We start from the raw sequence: 17,701 nt of genomic DNA on the forward strand, positions 1-17,701 counted from the left end.
AGAAATAATATTGAGATGCAATGTCAAAATCCCCAAGCCCTCTACAATCAAAGCTGCCTCAAGTTTCCCAAGAAGTATGCACAAGTGTGAGCTTTTTTCTCCTCCTTCCCATAGCTGTCTGATTTTAGAGCCAACAGTATCTTTTCTTGAGCCTGTGCTAACCTGAGAAATAATAAGGGACCCACAATGTTACAAACATGAAGTATTTGATAAGAGAACTCTTGAGCAAAGCTATGAGATCCCCTCCCAAATCCACCTCTCGTTCAAGCAAGCTGAATTCTTTCCACCACTTTCTGTGGGCTGAAAGCAAAAATAACGATGCAGATAAGGATCTTACTGTAACTTTGACTACAGTCAAGCTCACATTGTGCAAGTCAATGCTATTGAGCTTAAATATCAACGTCATCCAAAGCCTGGTGGAGCCGGAGTGTACAGTCAGAAATGTAAAATGGAAAAAACAAAAATACCACTTTCCTCCACAGAAAACAGATCTCAGGAGGGTGGGCATACAACATACTGGGCTAAAATCGCTCCTGCAACAGCAAGTACCACTTGAAAAGATGATTAGAACATAATGTATGTATACAAACACATGCTAGACCACATGAGAAAAGTTAGCTAGCATTCTTGTCCAAAAAATTTATTCTAAAAAATGTATATGCTGAAGGCAAGGAAATGCAAAGGGTGAGCACCTCTTATAATGAATGCTGCATTGCCTTTGGGGACGTTCCTCTACATCATTCCCTTGGGTGGGAGGTGCAGACCTGCCATCATCACAGAGACCAAAAGAAGGATTTCTGCACATGATCAAGCCAAGGCTCTGGTGCTTGGAAGTTGACAACATGTCACCAAACTACATGACACTGCTAGGAGAGAATAAAAATTAAGTAAGGAATGGAAGGTATGCATTCCTCATTTTCTCCTTTCTTCACGATCCCAAAGTGACTAAAAACCCCTACTACAGGCCTTACAGATAAAGCTCACCTCCCTCATGCCTGGTGCAAGAAGAAGAGATCTTGAAGGGGAAAACCATCCACCCATACAAGCCCAGGGAAACGACCCCCACCATTGCCAAGGGGGAGAGAGCCCACACACGCAAAAAGCAAGGAGCAAGTACCAGATGATTTCAACTGAAATTTTATCCACACCAGTTGAAATATCTTCCAATAGAAAGGTGAAAAAAATTTCTAGGAGTCAGCACAAAACTCTGGGCTGGATCTTGTTACATCCATCACCTCCAAGCCCTGCCCACACCCAAGTACCAGACTGCTGGGTCCTCTTCTAATTAGTTCAGAATAAGGAGTCCCTGCCCCAGGAGTTTGCAAAACCCCCACATTTTGCGAAGAGACAGATGGGACTGGGGGAGGAAGAACAAGAGGGACATGTGGTTACCCACAACTGGCACACTGCTTTCTTTTCTCTTTTTCTTTTTTCTTTTTTTTTTTTTAATAAAAACAAATATCAATAATCCCCACTGGCCACCTGCCTAGATTTTGTGTATTTAATTAACAAGGATTTGGGTGATGGAGAACTGGTCAAAAGTTCAGCCAGTTTAGGGGAGGACAGGAGAGTAAACATCTAGCTGAAGGACCCAAAAAAATGCCAACATTCCAGCCGCTGCCTGGTTCTTCATGATTTCTAAAACAGCATGGTTTCACTTTGCAACACAATCCACAAAAAAATCAGAGGACTAAGGGAAGAAGTGCAATTCATACTTAAGAGAGCTGGTCTGGACCAGTTCCTGAAAGCCAGTGACCTCACTGATCCCCAGTACAGTTTGTCTTTATAGTGATAAGACTAGAATTGTATTCATGTTTAACAAAATCATTTGAATCCACAATGACATCCCTTTAGCAGTGAGAGAAACAAAGGGGAGAGAGCAGAAAAAACACCCTTAACTGAGTTACTAGAGAATACCAAGAACTGTCCTATCTTCCTACACCCCCCAACACAGTCACCTTATAAGACAGAAAGTCCATTAAGACACAAATAGGGTATCCTTAGCATGGGAAAACATTTAGCAAAGTTTTAATTAACTTTGAAATCAGCATTTAAACTATCACATCTTACATCACTTCCTTTTACGAGCCAGCAGTTAGACAATACACATCATTTACATGCAGTTTTGGAAGGCTGCAACATAGATCAACAAAAGAAGCCTTCACTATGAATTAACTATTACAAGACTTTTAGAAAGTCACTCCAGACTGCGTTGAGGGCAATTAGGAGTATCCTCCCCTAATTCTCATCTTTCTAGCGCACTCCTGTTACGCCTCAGAACTCCCACAAATACATCCTTCCACCCAAGTCATCGCTGCCACAGAGAATTACGATGTCTGTGAGATGTAACAGCACACTCACAATGGTTAAGGTGTTAATGTCTTTAAAACCAGACACACAACAAAAGAGAAAGCGACTAAGGAAGTTAACATAGTTCATTGTCAACGCAAAATTACAATGTTTTATGCCTCCATGAATGATCAGATAATAGAGATTTTAAAATTTCAGAAGTATTAACCAATTGCCTTTAGGTCACAGGTAATTCTTGCATAAAAAAAAACCCAAAATACCAAAACCAGAATGGAAGCAAACACCCAGTTCAGACCTTATCTTGAGACAAATTTCAGCAGTGTTCTCATTTGGTGCAGGCCAAACTTCATATTAAGCTTACTGCTGGATGTGAAAAGCTAAAATCTAACCGCAGCAATGCTAAAAATGCTTCTCCCACTACTTGCAAAAGATCAAAAAAAGCCCTTAAGGCAGCCGATCACTCGGTGAGCTGGCTCCGAGTCCCAGTTAGACGGCAGCGGTACCGGGCTGACTCAGGAGGGGAGGGGCAGCACATCCGTGCGCCATCCCAGCCGCACCACACGGCAGCGGCCCGCAGAGCGAGCACGGGTCCGGCTGACACCGCCACGGGCCCGGCTGACACCGCCACGGGCCCGGCTGACACCGCCACGGGCCGTGCCGCTCCCCGCGCCGCCGCCCTGCCCGCCGGGGGCCCAGCGGCGCTGGCAGCGGGCGGGGGGCGGCCCGGGGCTCCCCGCCCGCCGCGGGCACAGGCGCGGCCCGGGCCGGCCCGCACACGCCGCTCGGCTCCCGCCAGCTGATACCGAGCTGGCCGAGGGAAATTTCCCCCTCCCAACTCCAGCACTCGCCTGGGACGCCTTAAAAGTGCGAGAACGACCGACCCAGGGGGTTCTGCGGCCGGTCCTTCCCGCCTCGGCTCGGAGGGAACGCTGCCGGCCGTACTTGGCAGCGTTTAACCCTTTGCTTTCTCTCTAAGTGGTGGAACTTCCACGCCGTCGTTCTCGGGTTTCGAACCGACTACGAAAGGGAAAACAACTCTCATTCCCCAGGCTTTCCGAGCAGCATTAGAGCTCAGCTTGGCCCCAGGACGAATGAGCCAATCCCCGCTGCCCCTTCCTCTGTGCTGGGCAAAGGCTTCCCCAAAACACCCCTTTCCTTCTTACATACCCAGGGCTGGGGAACCTCCTTTTTTTTTTTTCCCCCATTAATTCACCACTGCATAACAAGCTGCTCTTGACACACGAGGCTTCTTCACACAGGAGAGGTGTAAGCAAGGTTATGAAGATGAACATAATAATAACTCTATAGATTTCTGAATCAGAGAAGTGTTTGGGTTGGAAGTGATCTCAAATATCATCTAGTTCCAACCCCTTTGTCACAGGCAGAAACACTTTCCACTAGACCAGGCTGCACAAAGCCCCATCCAACCCAGCCTTGAACACTTGCAGGGATGGGGCATCCACAAGTTCTCCAGGCAACTTGTTCCTGTACCTCACCAACCTCACAGTAAAGGATTTCTTCCCAATACCTAATCTAAACCTACTCTCAGTTTAAAGCCATTACCCCAGTTCAAGCACAGCAATAGAAAACTTAGTATCTTTACCATCTCACCACTGAGGTCCCAGGCCCACAGCAACACTCCACATAAGCCAACCCATTTAATGCATAAAATGCAGGAGTATCTCCACTTGTATTTAGGTGCCAAACATCCAAGGGCTGCCCTCACATTTCATACATGTATAAACATCTACACACCTACATATAGCTAAGTAAATAGCTAAGGTAGAACTAGCTACAGAAATATTGCCAGCCAGATAGATGAGCTATTTCCAGCTAGCTCAGCTAAGGCAAAGAGGAGAAAAACAGGACTATTTTCAGCTTTTCAACAGGTTGGCGCACTCCCCTTCCCCGCGCTGCTGGAAAGCTGACTCCCCAGCCCGGCAAACGACCTTCGGCATCATCGGCGGGTGTATGAGCTAGACAAAGAGATAACGTCATGCCCTCTGCGCTCCCTCCGTGTCCTCCCGCAGTGGCAGGTAGCCAGCCAATCCCGCTCCCGGGTGACATCATCGCTGATGCCTGTACACGAATGTGGAAGTACATCAAACCACATCTCCTCAAAAGCAACCCACACCCCACCCCCCAGCCCCTTGGGATGACAGACCGCTTACAAGGGAAATAAAACTATCCAGGAAGAGGGATTTCAAGAAGTGGTTGCTGGGTAGAAGTAAAGCAGAAGGCGACAAGCAAACATGGCATAATCACGTTTCTCCCTCAGTTATGCAGATCCTATGAAAGCCCTCAAAACATATACATACAGTCTCATCTTTGGGCGTCCCTGGAACATTTTTCCTAGCAAAAAATGTGCCCAAGAGGAGGGTTTTTTTTTGGTTTTTTTTTTTTTGCAACAACTTTTGCAACAACTGATTTTTTTTTTACATTATTTCATTAGTTTAAAAATAAATATGTTTATCGCAGCAAGGAAGTTTTTTTGGTTTGGTATAATTTGTGTACATACAGCCCTGTTAGGTGTCCACATTATCAGTGTATGTACACAAATGTGGGCAAATACATAAGAAGCAGCAGTGCCAACCCAAACTTAAACATCTGTCAGTCCATTACTATCTAGCGGGCTCTATAGCAAGAAAAAAGATTGCCTGTTGCTCCCCATTATCACAGTGACACCGATGACATCAGGTGTTCGTTCAACTCTTCCAAGACCATAAATGCATGTGCCCAGTTTCATTTCTAATGCTAATTACTCTGGGAGAGCTCTACCTTACCTAAAGAAAATGAAATTTAACATTCCTATTGTCAAGACTGTTAAACTAAGGAGAACTTTGCTCATTAACTCAAAAGCTTTAACAAGTACACTGAGAAATCATGCACTAAATTGCAATAATTAACAGTAGGGTTTCAAGTCACACATTCACACCCCATTAATTTTTTTTTAATAAGGGTTCAGATGATGCAAGTTCTGGGAGCAAAGGATTACAGAAAAAAATTGTGTCCTTTCAAATGGCAGAAAAAAATTAAATGGTCGATGTTGTGTCAAAGCTTTTTACCTATCTTCCCCCTCTCCTGTGGCCCTTTGAGCCACATTCTTTGTCCCAGCTTTATACCGACAGCAGCAGCCTGGCTATTCCAGCTCAAGTCTTAAAAAGCAACTAATACACTGCACAGGCAGACTAATTCTCCATCAGGAAGGCTGAGGTTCACGCCCTCAAAACAAACTGACATGTGTTTCATTTGCAGAAGAGGCAGCAAAGCGCTTTATTTAGTTACTGGAGCTGCAAGCAGCAGTATCTTGCCATCAGGGAAACTCGGACCGGTTACACTCCCTTGTTTATAAGCAAAAAGAAAAAAAAAACAACAACAACAAAAAAGCGACCAAAAAAACAAGCAAGCATCTTCATCTCTCCTTCTATCACCATGCATCTTGCATTTCTATAGTTTAAGCCTAGAGCCTTCAATCTTTAGCCAAGTATTAAGTCTGTGCAAATAATTAGTCCTCCTGGTAGCTAGCACTCACTGCAAAGTCATGCAAGCTCAAGATTTGTTTGTTCCACTGACTGCACACTAAAGGGTAAAAAAAGAAAGAAAGAAAAAAGTAGGCTAGTTTCACACCCACATGGGCACTCTGATTTCTATTTTTTAAAGTCATACACTTGTCAAACAGGTTATTCTGGGAATTCTGATTTCCACAAAATAAGCTTCTCTGCTTCGGTCACTTATTGTTGTCACTCTGCACAGCCCATCAGATGCACTCGCCCCCAACTCCACAGCTTCAACACTCAGAAGGAAACCGGGTGACAATTTTAATTAAGGCCAATGTCTTTGTCTAAAGTCACTGCAGCAGCAGCAACTTCTATAAGGATTTCCAGCAGCAAAGCTGAATAAGCCTGTGGACGTTTGTATAACCGAGCCAGACTCTGACAGTGTCCACTTGGTTTGGTCATTTCTTTGGAAGGAGCACAGAGAAGAATAAGGACAATAAAGGCATATTTCATCATTACAGGATGGGTACTTGGGAGAGTAATTTGTACCCGTCTGAAAAAGCAGAAGCCAATAGACTGACAAACTTGACAAGGCCAGCAACAATGACAAGGGCAACACTTCTACCCCCTTCACTGTTCCGGTTGCCAGAGCGGGTGGCCCGCCTTCAGCCGTGTGCTCAGCCCGGCGCAGGCACCGGGTACCCTCTGGAAAATAGGCAACAATAAAAGGAGAAGAAATTCTGACACAAACCTTGTAGACTTGCCCGTACGTGCCATTGCCAACCACTTCCACCAGTTCAAAAATCCCAGCGGGGTCCTAGGGGAGGAAGGGGCAGAAGGGGCGGGGGAGGAAAGGGGAGAATAGAAGCGGGGTTACATTTTTGTTCAGGCGATGGCTGCTGGCAGAGCCCAGCCAGCGAACCCGGCTGCTGGCGGCGTGCAGCTGTTGCGCCCTGTTTTTCCACGCACATGCCAATACATGCAAACAAAGGAAAAGCAGCCCAGGGCCGCGGTCCCCCCGCCCGCCCCCGCGGGAGGGCTCCCCCCATGCGGCCGCTGCTCCCCTCGCCCCGGCACCGGCCCCGGGCCCGGCCGCTCCCACCCCACCGGCCGCGCAGCCCCGGCAAGGGGCGCGCCGACCCCGGGGGGCCCCCGCCCCGGCCCCCGGCACCGGCACTCACCCGCAGGGAGGAAAGGTCGATATCCACCAGACTTTTTGCAGGAGAATCGTTCGCCATTTTCCCGTCTCTTTTTTTTTATTTTTTTATCCTTTAAATATTTTTCCTTCTCTGTTAAATAATAGCGAGGCCGCTCCCCCCTCCCTGGAGCAGCTGTGAATTGCGCGGAGCTCCGCTCCTCTCCTCCCTTCCGCCCTTCTTCACTCCAGCCCCGCCGGGTTGAAACTCTTCAGCATTGGGAGGGGTTGGCGGGGGGGATGATGGTTAGATAGATGGATGGTGGGAGGAGGAGGAGGGAAAGGGAGGTGAAGGAAGGGAAGGAAAAAGGAGAAGGGGTGCTGCGGTTTGTCCGTCCGTCCGTCTCCCCGCGCTGCAGTGCGGGGCTGGATTCCCCCGAGGATCCCGGCCGGCCGGTCGGTGGGTGAACGGGTGAGTCGGTGGGTGCCCGCGCGTCCCCGGCGGCAGCGGGCTCACACCATGTCGCGGCGGCGGCGGCAGGAGCGGCGCCGGTGCCGGCTACCTCTGGCAGCCTCACGATGCGCCCCGCACCCGGGCATGGCACGGCACGGCTCGGCCCGGCCGGCGGCGCTCACGCCGGGAGCCGGCAGTGGCAGCCGCGGCCCCGCTCTCGCATGGGGGGGCGGCTCACGCCCAGCGCCGCGGCGGAGCCCCCGCCGCCTCCGAGCCCTTCCCGCGGCGCTGCCCTCGCATCAAACGGCGCCGGGCACCGGCGGGCAGGGGCTGCGCGTCCCGGCGGCGGCGGGGCAGGGGCGCGGGGCTGGAGCAGGGTGCTGCGAGCCAGACAAAGATAGCCGGGGAGGAGGAGGAGGAGGAGAAGGAGGAGGAGGAGGAGGAGAAAAAAATATACTGCGAGCGGAGAGAGAGAGAGAGAACAGCTCCCCCTTCCCTTCTCCAACAGGAAAAACCGGCGGAAACGCGCCCGCCCCAGAGCACTGCTGGGTAAACTCGCGGGGAGAGAGAAAGAGAGAGAGAGGGAGGGAGCGAGCGCGGGCGGGGAGAGAACCGGCCGCGCAGCCTGCCCGCCCCGCCGCCCAACAATAGCCCCACGGGGCGGGGGCGACCTAGGGCGGCCCTTCGCCGCCGCCACAGGCCCTGGGCCCCGCCGGCGGGAGCCCCACGCGTGTGTGCGGCAGGGCCGTGCGGCCGCCCCACCGCCGGCTGCAGTGACCAGCCCACGCTGCCGCTGCCCAGGCCCAGGGCAAGGACGGAGCCCTGCAGCCCCCGCCGCGCCTCTGCGGGACAGCGCGCTCAGTGTGGGTCTGTCACGGCTCGTATTCACACTGTGGTGGGGATATTTTCTGTTCCCATCCCCGGTGAGATGACCAGCAAAATGTCACCGTTCCCCCTCCTCGAGACCCCAGGGCCACAGGAAAAACATTTGTGTCTCATGAAGAGATTTCTACAGAAAGAGCCGCAAATCCTGGCCCACAGAACCAGACCCATCTCTCATATTTTAACACATCGTTTACTGACAAAGCTGTCTCAGGCCCCCTTCCCACCCAGAAGAATCCTCTAGCAGAATTTGAATCGTGGAAAAATCTCATTAACCTCACTTGAGCAAGACACATCAGGCAGTTGCACACAGGTGTAAACCTTGGCAGGAATTGTTTCTCACTGAAGTTCTTTATCACACTGATACGGCAAAAATGTTACCTGCTTGCAAGAGGTTGAGTTATGTTTCCTGTGGGAACCAGGGTTTTCCTCTCTCTTCTAATTTAACCACAAAATTACATATACATAGCTATAAGTATTACAGAAACATACTTTTGAAACAAAGCAAACCTGTTGAGCAGAAAGTGTAAGGATAAATTACCATAACAGTTTAATGGTATACTTCATTTTCACTTTAAGTGTAGATACAAAGAAAGGAAACTCCAGCCTAGACCAGGAAACTTTGTTCTCTGTACAGGAACCTATAGTCAGGAAAAGGCAAAAAATTTCAAATGGATTTGGTGCCGTGTCTGCCTGAGTGCATGCATGGGAGTAAGATAAGTCTAGAGAGGCAGTAGGTTTTGAAAAGTATATTTCTACAAAGATTTATTATCATTGGCCTGGTTTGCATTACATGGTAACTCAGGCTTTTTATGTGTGAGGGAAGCCTTGGTAGGTCAGGTCCATTGCCCATCTGTCCCAGCATCCATCTCCAGATTTAGCCAGTAGTAAACACTGAGAGAAGTTGACAGGGATACTTTAACCATCCAGTAACACTTCCCTGGCTTATTTTGCCAACTCTCTACAGCTCAAAGAGTTCTTTAGCAGCATTTGGTGTCACTGAATTTTATATTTTTTTATTGTGTTTTCCTTCCATTAGATTGGCTGTTTACTTTCTGGATTCATACATGCTTGTGGCTCTTACAGTGTCCTTTGGCAGGGAGTTCCAAAGCTGAGCTAGCGTGTTGTGTGGAGAGCACCTTTTGCTAGACTGAAAAAAAAATCCTACTGGTTCTTGTTTTGGAAGAGACACCAATTGTTTCCTATTCGTTTTCTTCATTATGTTCATTTTTAGGACTTCTGGTGTGTTTTTCCCCTTGGTTTTTGCCAGCTAGCAAGTTTTGGTCTTTTTGATGATACCATGAATGGAACTCATTCTATATTTGCCCTTCATTGAACCATTTCTGCTGCTAATACTTTCCTTTTTAAGATGGGTAAACAGATTTCCATCTCATGTTCATGCTGGGTTCCCCATGCAGCATCATTGTGATGTCCTCATTTCTAATCCACTATCGATCCTTCCTTTCTTCACTGTTGCATATGAATATGACATTCCTGTGGCACATGTCTATTATAACTCCAGAATCCCCTTCTGTAATGGTAATACTACCTCAGAGACTGTTGCTGTGTGTTTCTGAATGCTGAAAGATTTTCAAGCCCAAACTCTGAACTGTGAGTTTTCCAAACCCAGGATGTAACAACTCCTTGTGCTTCTGAAAAGTACAGCCCAGGATTTTAGAGATGAGGATCTGAGCCCATATACACATTTTCACCATTCATATTTTCACCAACAGACATCATTTTACCAGACCTCTGATGTGGCTCCACTACAGTGTCCCCTCTCTGCTTTAAGTTTTTGTTTTATTAGAGTGAATTCAGTTCTTTGGCATGTTTTGTATTATACTAAAGACTGATAAAGTGCTAGCAACAAGATTGTGAATTCTTGAAAAGTAAGCCATCCTCTATCTTTAGGGAAAAATAGTTTTCATAAAGCAGTAAATGCTTTATGAAAAGAGCTTCCTGCTAGTTCCCAGACTGAAGCTCCATGACGCCTCACCTTCCTTTTCCTTCCTACTCAAGTGAAGGAATGAAAGGCTTGTTTTTTTGAGGAAGAAGCCTCTTCATCTGCTGCCAAAACCACTCTGTTCACATGTTCATCATGCTCTTCACCATCTCAGTGTACTTACCCAGTTTGAAAGTCCAAAAGTTGAAAGACCAAACCTAAAACCACTGGAAAGAAGATGAGCAGTCTGTTTTAACTCTTCCTCATAGTGAAACCAGCAGTGCAGAAGTGAGATGGAGTGAGACAGCCATCAAAAATCATAAAGAAGACTAAATGCAAGGAAAGGCATTTTCACCCCTGTGGATCGTCACCCCACAGAGCACACACGGTGTTTCAAATGGCAAACTTCAGTAGAAGCATCAAAACATCTGAGTCCACTCCATCCATTGGGGAGCAAAGCAGGAGAAAGCGGGGTCCTGTGCGCTGCTTTCCATCACCCTCGGACACAGTTGCACCCATTCCTGCTCAAAGTGCTCATAGCAGTGAAAGGAACAGAGGAGTTGTAGCTCCCTGAGCAGTTTCAGCATCCCTGAAAGAGGGGTCCAGAGCCTCCCTTTCTCTGGCCATTTACTCCTATTGAATGGTACCTCATCCTTTGTGTGGATATGACCATTCCTACAGCTGTGTAGAGAGCCAGGACTCATAGCAAAGCTAGCCCACAAAAAGAAAATAACTTCTAATGTTATTATTGATCAGTTCAGTGGTCTGGTTCATCACGTGTCTCCTTGAGATGTTGTGTTAACAAAAGGGAAACAGAGGGGTCAGAAACTAAGTGGAGGGCAGGAAGTGTAACCACAGTATTGCCTTTTGGTTGTCACTGTGGCTTAAGCCAATTTCAACTCTCAGTGGACCCATAGGGGTAAAACTAGAGAAACTTCCTTCCTTACTGGAAGAGACACTGTGGGAGTGATGGGAACCCAACATTTATGTTGTAGCCACAAAAGAAATTCCTTGCCCTCTATTTTTTTTCAAGTTCTTTGAAATTGTCTTTGTTCTATAATTTTCCACTTCTAATATGCCAGGGCCCTAATCACTGACCAGAGATGCAGAGGTCATCAACTGCAATAACTTTTTATGAGCTTAATCATCAACAGTATTCAAGAAGATGAGTAAAGAGACGGGAAGTTCTGAATTTTTATTTTGTTCTACTACTGATTCATCCCATAGCCCTGGGGCATCTCATTTCCTGCTTCCACTCCTGTTCTCTATGTGGAAAATGGGAGTGATTTTGACCTCCTTTATAGAGTGAAGTGTTAGACATGTGCCCCGTCATACTCTGGGGAAATGGTTCTCTCCTTGGCTGAAAAAATCCCTGAGGGAGGCTCAAGCTAGGGTGATAAGTAACAGAGTACAGGGTAGTGAGTGGGGCTGAGTAAGGCTTTGCATAGTCCAGCTCTCCTGCTGCTTATGGAGCAGAAGAAGGCTGGGAGACTGTTCTCCTCATGCTGTTTATTACAACACATACTGGGGGTAGATCAGTTACAAAAGGATGCCACACAATCAGCCTCCCTCCAGTTTAGGCTCCTCTCCTCCTCTGCTGTTTCCACCACCCCTATCTCACACCTCCAGTGAGAGCTGCTCTGCATGATCGTTGCTGGCACACCCAAGTTTTTTCATGCTGCATCTTAATAATGTCATATGGGGTGGACATGTTCCTGCAGCTCTGGTATCCCAGTTGCACACACACTGCTGCTGGTGACATCCTGCTGCCTCCCGCTCCTCAGGATACTGCACTGCCTCCCACACTGATGGGTTTCCCTCATTCCAGCATGCAGCTAAGGCTCAGGCACATAGCTGGACCCAGGCTTGGGGATGCATGTGTAGATGATGATGTAGGCGACATGAAGTTGCACAGGACCAAAAAGAAGCAGCCTTCCACCAGCTGTACTCTTTGAGGCCATCACTGCCCACACCCTGGCTGGCTTCCTCTGTTAGCATTTTGGGGACTGGATTGAAAGGACTCCTGAAACACAGGGGCTGTATAAATATAGAAATCCCACTAGTGCAGGAAGAGTGGCAAAGTTGAGTCAGAGCCCTTTCCACAGCTGCTCGGTACCATGCAGGAAGGCACAGTACAGTCAGCACTGTCAGCACTTTGGAGGTGCCCACCTTTCTCCATCCCCTGCCAGGCTCCACATCTGTGCTGTTTTTTCAGCTGTGCTGGTACGGCTTCCCTGTATTGTGGTTTGATAGCTAGGCTGATCTTAGCAAAAAAGAATACACCATCTTTATTTTTTTTTGCAAGTTTTGCTTTACCTCCCATTAACACCCTGCTTTAAATGAGTGGTAGGCAATTTGGTGAGAGTGTGAATTTCTCAAGTTGTTATTACACAGAGAGCTAGGTACCACAAAACCATGTCCTGAAAGTAATTTTGGGAAGAGTTACTTCAAATGGCACTGCAGTATAGCCTAAGGGGGAAAGTTAACCATAGTCCTATAATAATTACACTGCACACTTGTGCAGTCCTGGAGCATCCAGCAGTTCTAATTTAATCCAGATTACAAATGATCATATGAAAATTTTCTTATGAAAATAACATAATACAATTTTTATGTCATTTGTTTATGCTGGTTGTGATGAAGAAAGATGATACCTGGTCCATCTAGAGTCATAGGACATGAGAAGCTGATGGCTGAAATGGTATGAAGTTTGCCAGGACAACATGCTTCCAGAGAAATCTGTGAACAAATCTAAACCAGCAGAGTGAAGTTCAGAAATTTGCATCACCTAGCTGTGGCCTTTTGGATCTGATTCTGAACATTCCCACCCAGGATTTGCATCCATGGAGCCATAGCCTTTGTGAGGAGATTGCTTCTGCACAGATGAAAGGGTGGTTTCATTTTGCCATAGTCTTTCATTGACTCCACATCCCTAACTGATCTACTCAGACTGAACTCACAGTACAGTCCAGAATCTTGTACTTCATATCAGACAGCTGTCAGTCCTGCAGCTAGACTTAAACCAGGCAACGATGCAAAAACCTGGCATAAAAAATACTGTTGCATGCTTGGGCTAATTGAGAAGATCCCATGTATATTTCTATACACTGCCCATGCTCTAGGGTTTTAACAAGCTCGCTTTTTCTGGGTCTGCTATCTGTCACACAAAGCACACAATTACTGAGTGTGACTGGCTGTCACAGGCTATCTCTGCTTGTAGCTAAGCTGGCTTGTAGCTATCTTCCCATGACCCAAGTGTGACACTTATTTCACCTCTTATACAGGGCCCTGAGCCATATCTGTAGTGGCTGTGAGCAAACTCTTTTCCTCCCCATCTGAGTCAGAACTCCTCAGGGAGTATTGTCTCTCCTCACATTTGTCTTGATGTGCTTTATCTCACAAAAGGGCACCTGGGGATGCTCACCCAGAGTTTCTGGGATCTGTCTTCAGGAGAGAGACAACCTGCTTATGCCACATTTGCACCCTCAAATAAGAAAAGTTGCTTTGCCAACATGACGGTGGCTGTTTGGCTGTGCAGGCATTTACAGGCAGTGCTTGTGCAAGGATCTCCCAGGCCTTCCCCACAAAGCACATGGGCATGTATCCTATGCTTTTCCTTCTGCTCTTTGGCTCCTGTCACTGCATTGTCCTTACAAGAGCCATGTGATCAAACAGATCACATGTTATTGGAAATAACACCTGTTTTCAGATTTTATTTTGTTTTATCCAGCTCTGTTGTGTCCACAATGTGGTGAAAGCAGAAAGGCAGTGAGTATGGAGGTAGTTGTGTTGTTCTTTCAGAGCCCTTCAGCTTATATAAACACAGTTCAAGTCGAGTCTGCAAGCCTGCCAGGCTCGTGAGCGGATCAGTGGGGATCACTTTTCAAGTACTTGGGCCTCATTTTGGCATCACCCTGAACATAGTCTTGATGTGCCATAGGATGAGTCAGTAATGCCATGACGATGTGCTACAAATCACTGAACCTTTATGAACTTATTCTGTCAATTCAAATGTGTTCAAAAAATTCGGAGGGAGTCATTTTTGTCACAGAACATCTAACAGAGAAGATACTGAAGTCAGCTTAAACTTGATAAAAAAAGCATAAAACTAGCACAGAAATATTTCTCTATACTTGGGCTAACTGAGGGGAAGGATGATATTATGTGTCTGCATCTGATGCAGAGCAAGCTGATCCAAAAAAGTTTACAGATCTGGGTATAACCAACCTTTAACATGGCCTGAGCTGGTACAGAAGTCATTGTGTCCCCAGAATGAAGCTAATGCACTTCCACAAACAGGGGGCTTCTGCAAGAAATCTGTGAGAGCATCAGTTCCTGCAGTGCCCCTGGTCTGAGTACAGCCGTCTTTAATTCTGAAAATGTATCCCCATGTTGAACTTTGTGCATTGTGCAAGCTCCCTGTGAATTCATACACCTTTGAGAATTGCGACTTAGTGAGGTAAATTATAGAAGTTGAAATTAAAGTGTAGAGCATGTATTTTAAACAAACATTAAAGCTACTGAAGTCTGCCCTTTGAAAGCTTTCTTCTTCAGTTTCCAAGTCACTTTTATTTGAACGTTGGAGGGATTTTCATTTTGTGTTATATTTTACAATGAGTGGAGTTGTGTTTGGAAAGTAACTTTAAAATGAAGAGTGAATTAGCACGAAAATGCAAAAGAAAGGGGGAAAAAAAGCTTAGGTGAGAATTAACTATCCTTTCAAAGGAAAAATTAAAACCCCAGTGCTGTTAAAGGAAATTTAGAACCACGCAAGAATTTCCACAATTAATATGCAGGCTTAATTGGCTTACGTTTCCCTTTCATTTTATACAGCATGAGGTCCACAGAGGCCATAATTTCAGGAAACTCTGGCTTTGTCAATGAAGCTAACTTAAAATGTTCCCTCTGCTCCCTTCCCTGGTGCCCTTTACCTGGCTTCACACCTCTCCATGGGCAACAGCTATTGCCAGAACAAGGATTTGCAGGGCTAAGCCTACATCAGCTGAAAAATAACATTCCCCAGAAAGAGTGAATCAGTTCTGATGCCTGGCAGTGACATCACCAAGAAGGCCATGACAGCAAAGAGGCACAAGTGAAATGGTGAAATGGCATTGGCAACTTACCAAGTTACCTCCAGCAACAAAGATCTCATGAGGCTGCTGCTGACTTGTCAATAGAAATACCAAAGAAAGGTCCAAGGGAAGGGACAAAGCCTCTAGGCTGATATAATCTTAGAGCATATAATTTAAAAAAAAGACACCCGCTTGTTGTAATCAATGGCTGAGATGGGAAGGGCTGCTGATTGACACAAGATAATCCTCCAGGTGTTGTTTCTTAAACAAAATGTCATCAAAATACAGTACAAAGTTGAATGTTATGGGGCATTGCTGGGTTTTGATAGAAGGCAAAGTATTTTAGCTACAATGTGGCTTTCAGAGACATTTTCTCTCTATTTCTAGATCTTGCTAATTTAACAGGGGGCTCTTCTGTATGATACATTTACCCTCTGTGATCTGGCTTTAAGTAAGCCAAATATCAGGGCTGCTGTTAACACAGCAGTTTGGTAAAGTTCCTTGGTGTAACTGTTAGTGAAGAATTCTTAATCAATGTCATAACTTTTTCTTTTGAAATGTGGACATTTTAGGGGTCTTCTGGTCATTGAATATAGAGGGTCTACAGCGAGCTGTTATATCCAGATAAAACATGTGAGTTTCACCTGCCCATTTGAAGAAGTGAGCACCTCCAGGGTGAACATTCAGGTTCCTTTCATCATGAAACAAACAATGAAGTAGCACAGAGGAATGATATCATAGCAGTCATGGTTAGTTTGGAGGCTGGAGCCTTTGCTGGAGACATCTCAGATTGGTGTGATGAATCTCTTGTAGCCAGGCAATGCTTTTTCATGCAATGCCAGTTTTTAAGATTTTCGATGCAGTCATGCATGCTTTGGAAACTATTTACCCATTTAAGTAGCAAAGTGAAGTCAGGGTGACAGATATTTAACTGCTGTGAATTAGGGTAGCTCTTCTGAAACTGCCTGGAAGCTCTGATGTCCAACTTCTCCCATTTAAGACTGCTGGTTCTACTATACACAGTCATCATCAGAAACAAAGATGTTGTTAGGCAGTGGCGAATAGGCAATTTGGCCTTGGCTCAATTAGCCATGAAATGGAAAAAGCAGGAAAATCTATACAAAGAAAAGAAAAACAACATATGATTTCCCAACAGCACTTGGAAAACTGTTTCTGCTGCTTTGATAATTTTTGTTCCTTCCTCTCACAAGCCCAGCTTGGAGCCGTTATTTGAACTAGGTGTAAATACATAGGGAGAAATGGTGAGATGAAGGCATACGCCACAGGAGGAAGTCCCAGTTCAGAAAGTACTAAAGGTGGTAGAGTGGCATGCAAATGTGCACTTCTGAATAAGGGCGTTCCCCCAGATCAGATCCTAAGTACCTGGCGAGAGGCTTTTCAGAGTTCCCCAGAACACTGCCAGATGTACTCAAACCCTGCCTGCAGCTCCCTGCCTGATCAAACCCTTGATTTCCTCCAGGAAAGAAAGGCTGTCTGCACACTGATGTTGGGATCTGAAAGTCAGCTCACTGAGGATGACTGTAAGCTCACCAAAACAGTTTTCTCTTGCACATGAACTTTGACAAGATTGGGGGTAAAAACCTCTGGAGCTGGACTCTTCTGGATCTACGTGGAATTACACCACTGCAAGAAGAGGTGGAGATCATGCATTTCCACTGAGATGGACACCTGTGCAGCAGAGAAAAAGGTCCTGTCTTGCTCTTCACTGGGCTCAGCTGTAAGAAAAAATGTATTTTCATACTATTGAAAAGGAAATACCAAATGAGGGATGTTAATGAGTTTTAGTAAGGGCCACTAACCTTAGCATCAGGTATTTTAAGCATTTTGTTATAGTTAGCCACTTTCCTCTCTCCACCAAAATAAGACAGAAACACTTCATGATTTTCTGATGATGAAATTTTACACTGTCAAGCTGTAAAATTATATTTAAATATCAACCTTTTTCCTGCATCCCACAGTAGTTTCCAACATGTTTGCATACTCCATTTTACAGGACAGCAGCTAATATCTACACTTAATAATACTTAAATCTTATATAGTTGTCTGACATCTCTAAGCACTTCAGGGAAAAAAAAACACATTATTGTCTTTATCAAAGTTCTGAGAAATTTGAGGTCACAAGTTCTTTTATACCAGGAATTAATTTGGGATTTGAAGTACCTAATTTGAGATGAACTATTTTCATTCACACTTTGCATGTTATTTTTCTCAGCAGTTGACTTTATTTACTCTTTCTCAATCCTTTCTTTTTCTTCAATGTTAATATTCCAAAATGATGCAGCTATCTAGAAGATATGGCCTCCCTTGAAAAATCCTGGGGCTAAGCATCTTGCCCAAAGATCACTTGCCTGATGAAATCTGGGGCTATACTGCCTTTTCCCAGAGCCC

The 17,701-nt window shown here is 45.9% G+C and overlaps 1 protein-coding gene across 11 annotated transcripts in view; it reads right to left on the bottom strand.

The window, feature by feature from the left end:
- MAP4K4 (mitogen-activated protein kinase kinase kinase kinase 4) overlaps nucleotides 1-7,134 on the bottom strand; it is a 164,522-nt gene extending 157,388 nt beyond the window's left edge. For all 11 annotated transcript variants that reach the window (XR_010996031.1, XM_068180359.1, XM_068180353.1 and 8 more), the window contains exons 1-2: nucleotides 6,989-7,134; nucleotides 6,559-6,624 (exon numbers count right to left, since the gene is read on the bottom strand). Coding sequence is in view for 10 of the 11 variants with exons in the window: in XM_068180359.1 (XP_068036460.1) it covers nucleotides 6,559-6,624; nucleotides 6,989-7,045 (123 nt within the window). In the remaining variant the exon portion in view is untranslated. The remainder of the gene's footprint in view (nucleotides 1-6,558; nucleotides 6,625-6,988) is intronic.
- Between the last annotated feature and the right edge of the window lie 10,567 nt (nucleotides 7,135-17,701).

The sequence above is a fragment of the Anomalospiza imberbis genome, chromosome 2, assembly GCF_031753505.1.
Source record: "Anomalospiza imberbis isolate Cuckoo-Finch-1a 21T00152 chromosome 2, ASM3175350v1, whole genome shotgun sequence".
In the NCBI taxonomy this organism is placed as follows: Eukaryota; Metazoa; Chordata; class Aves; order Passeriformes; family Viduidae; genus Anomalospiza; species Anomalospiza imberbis.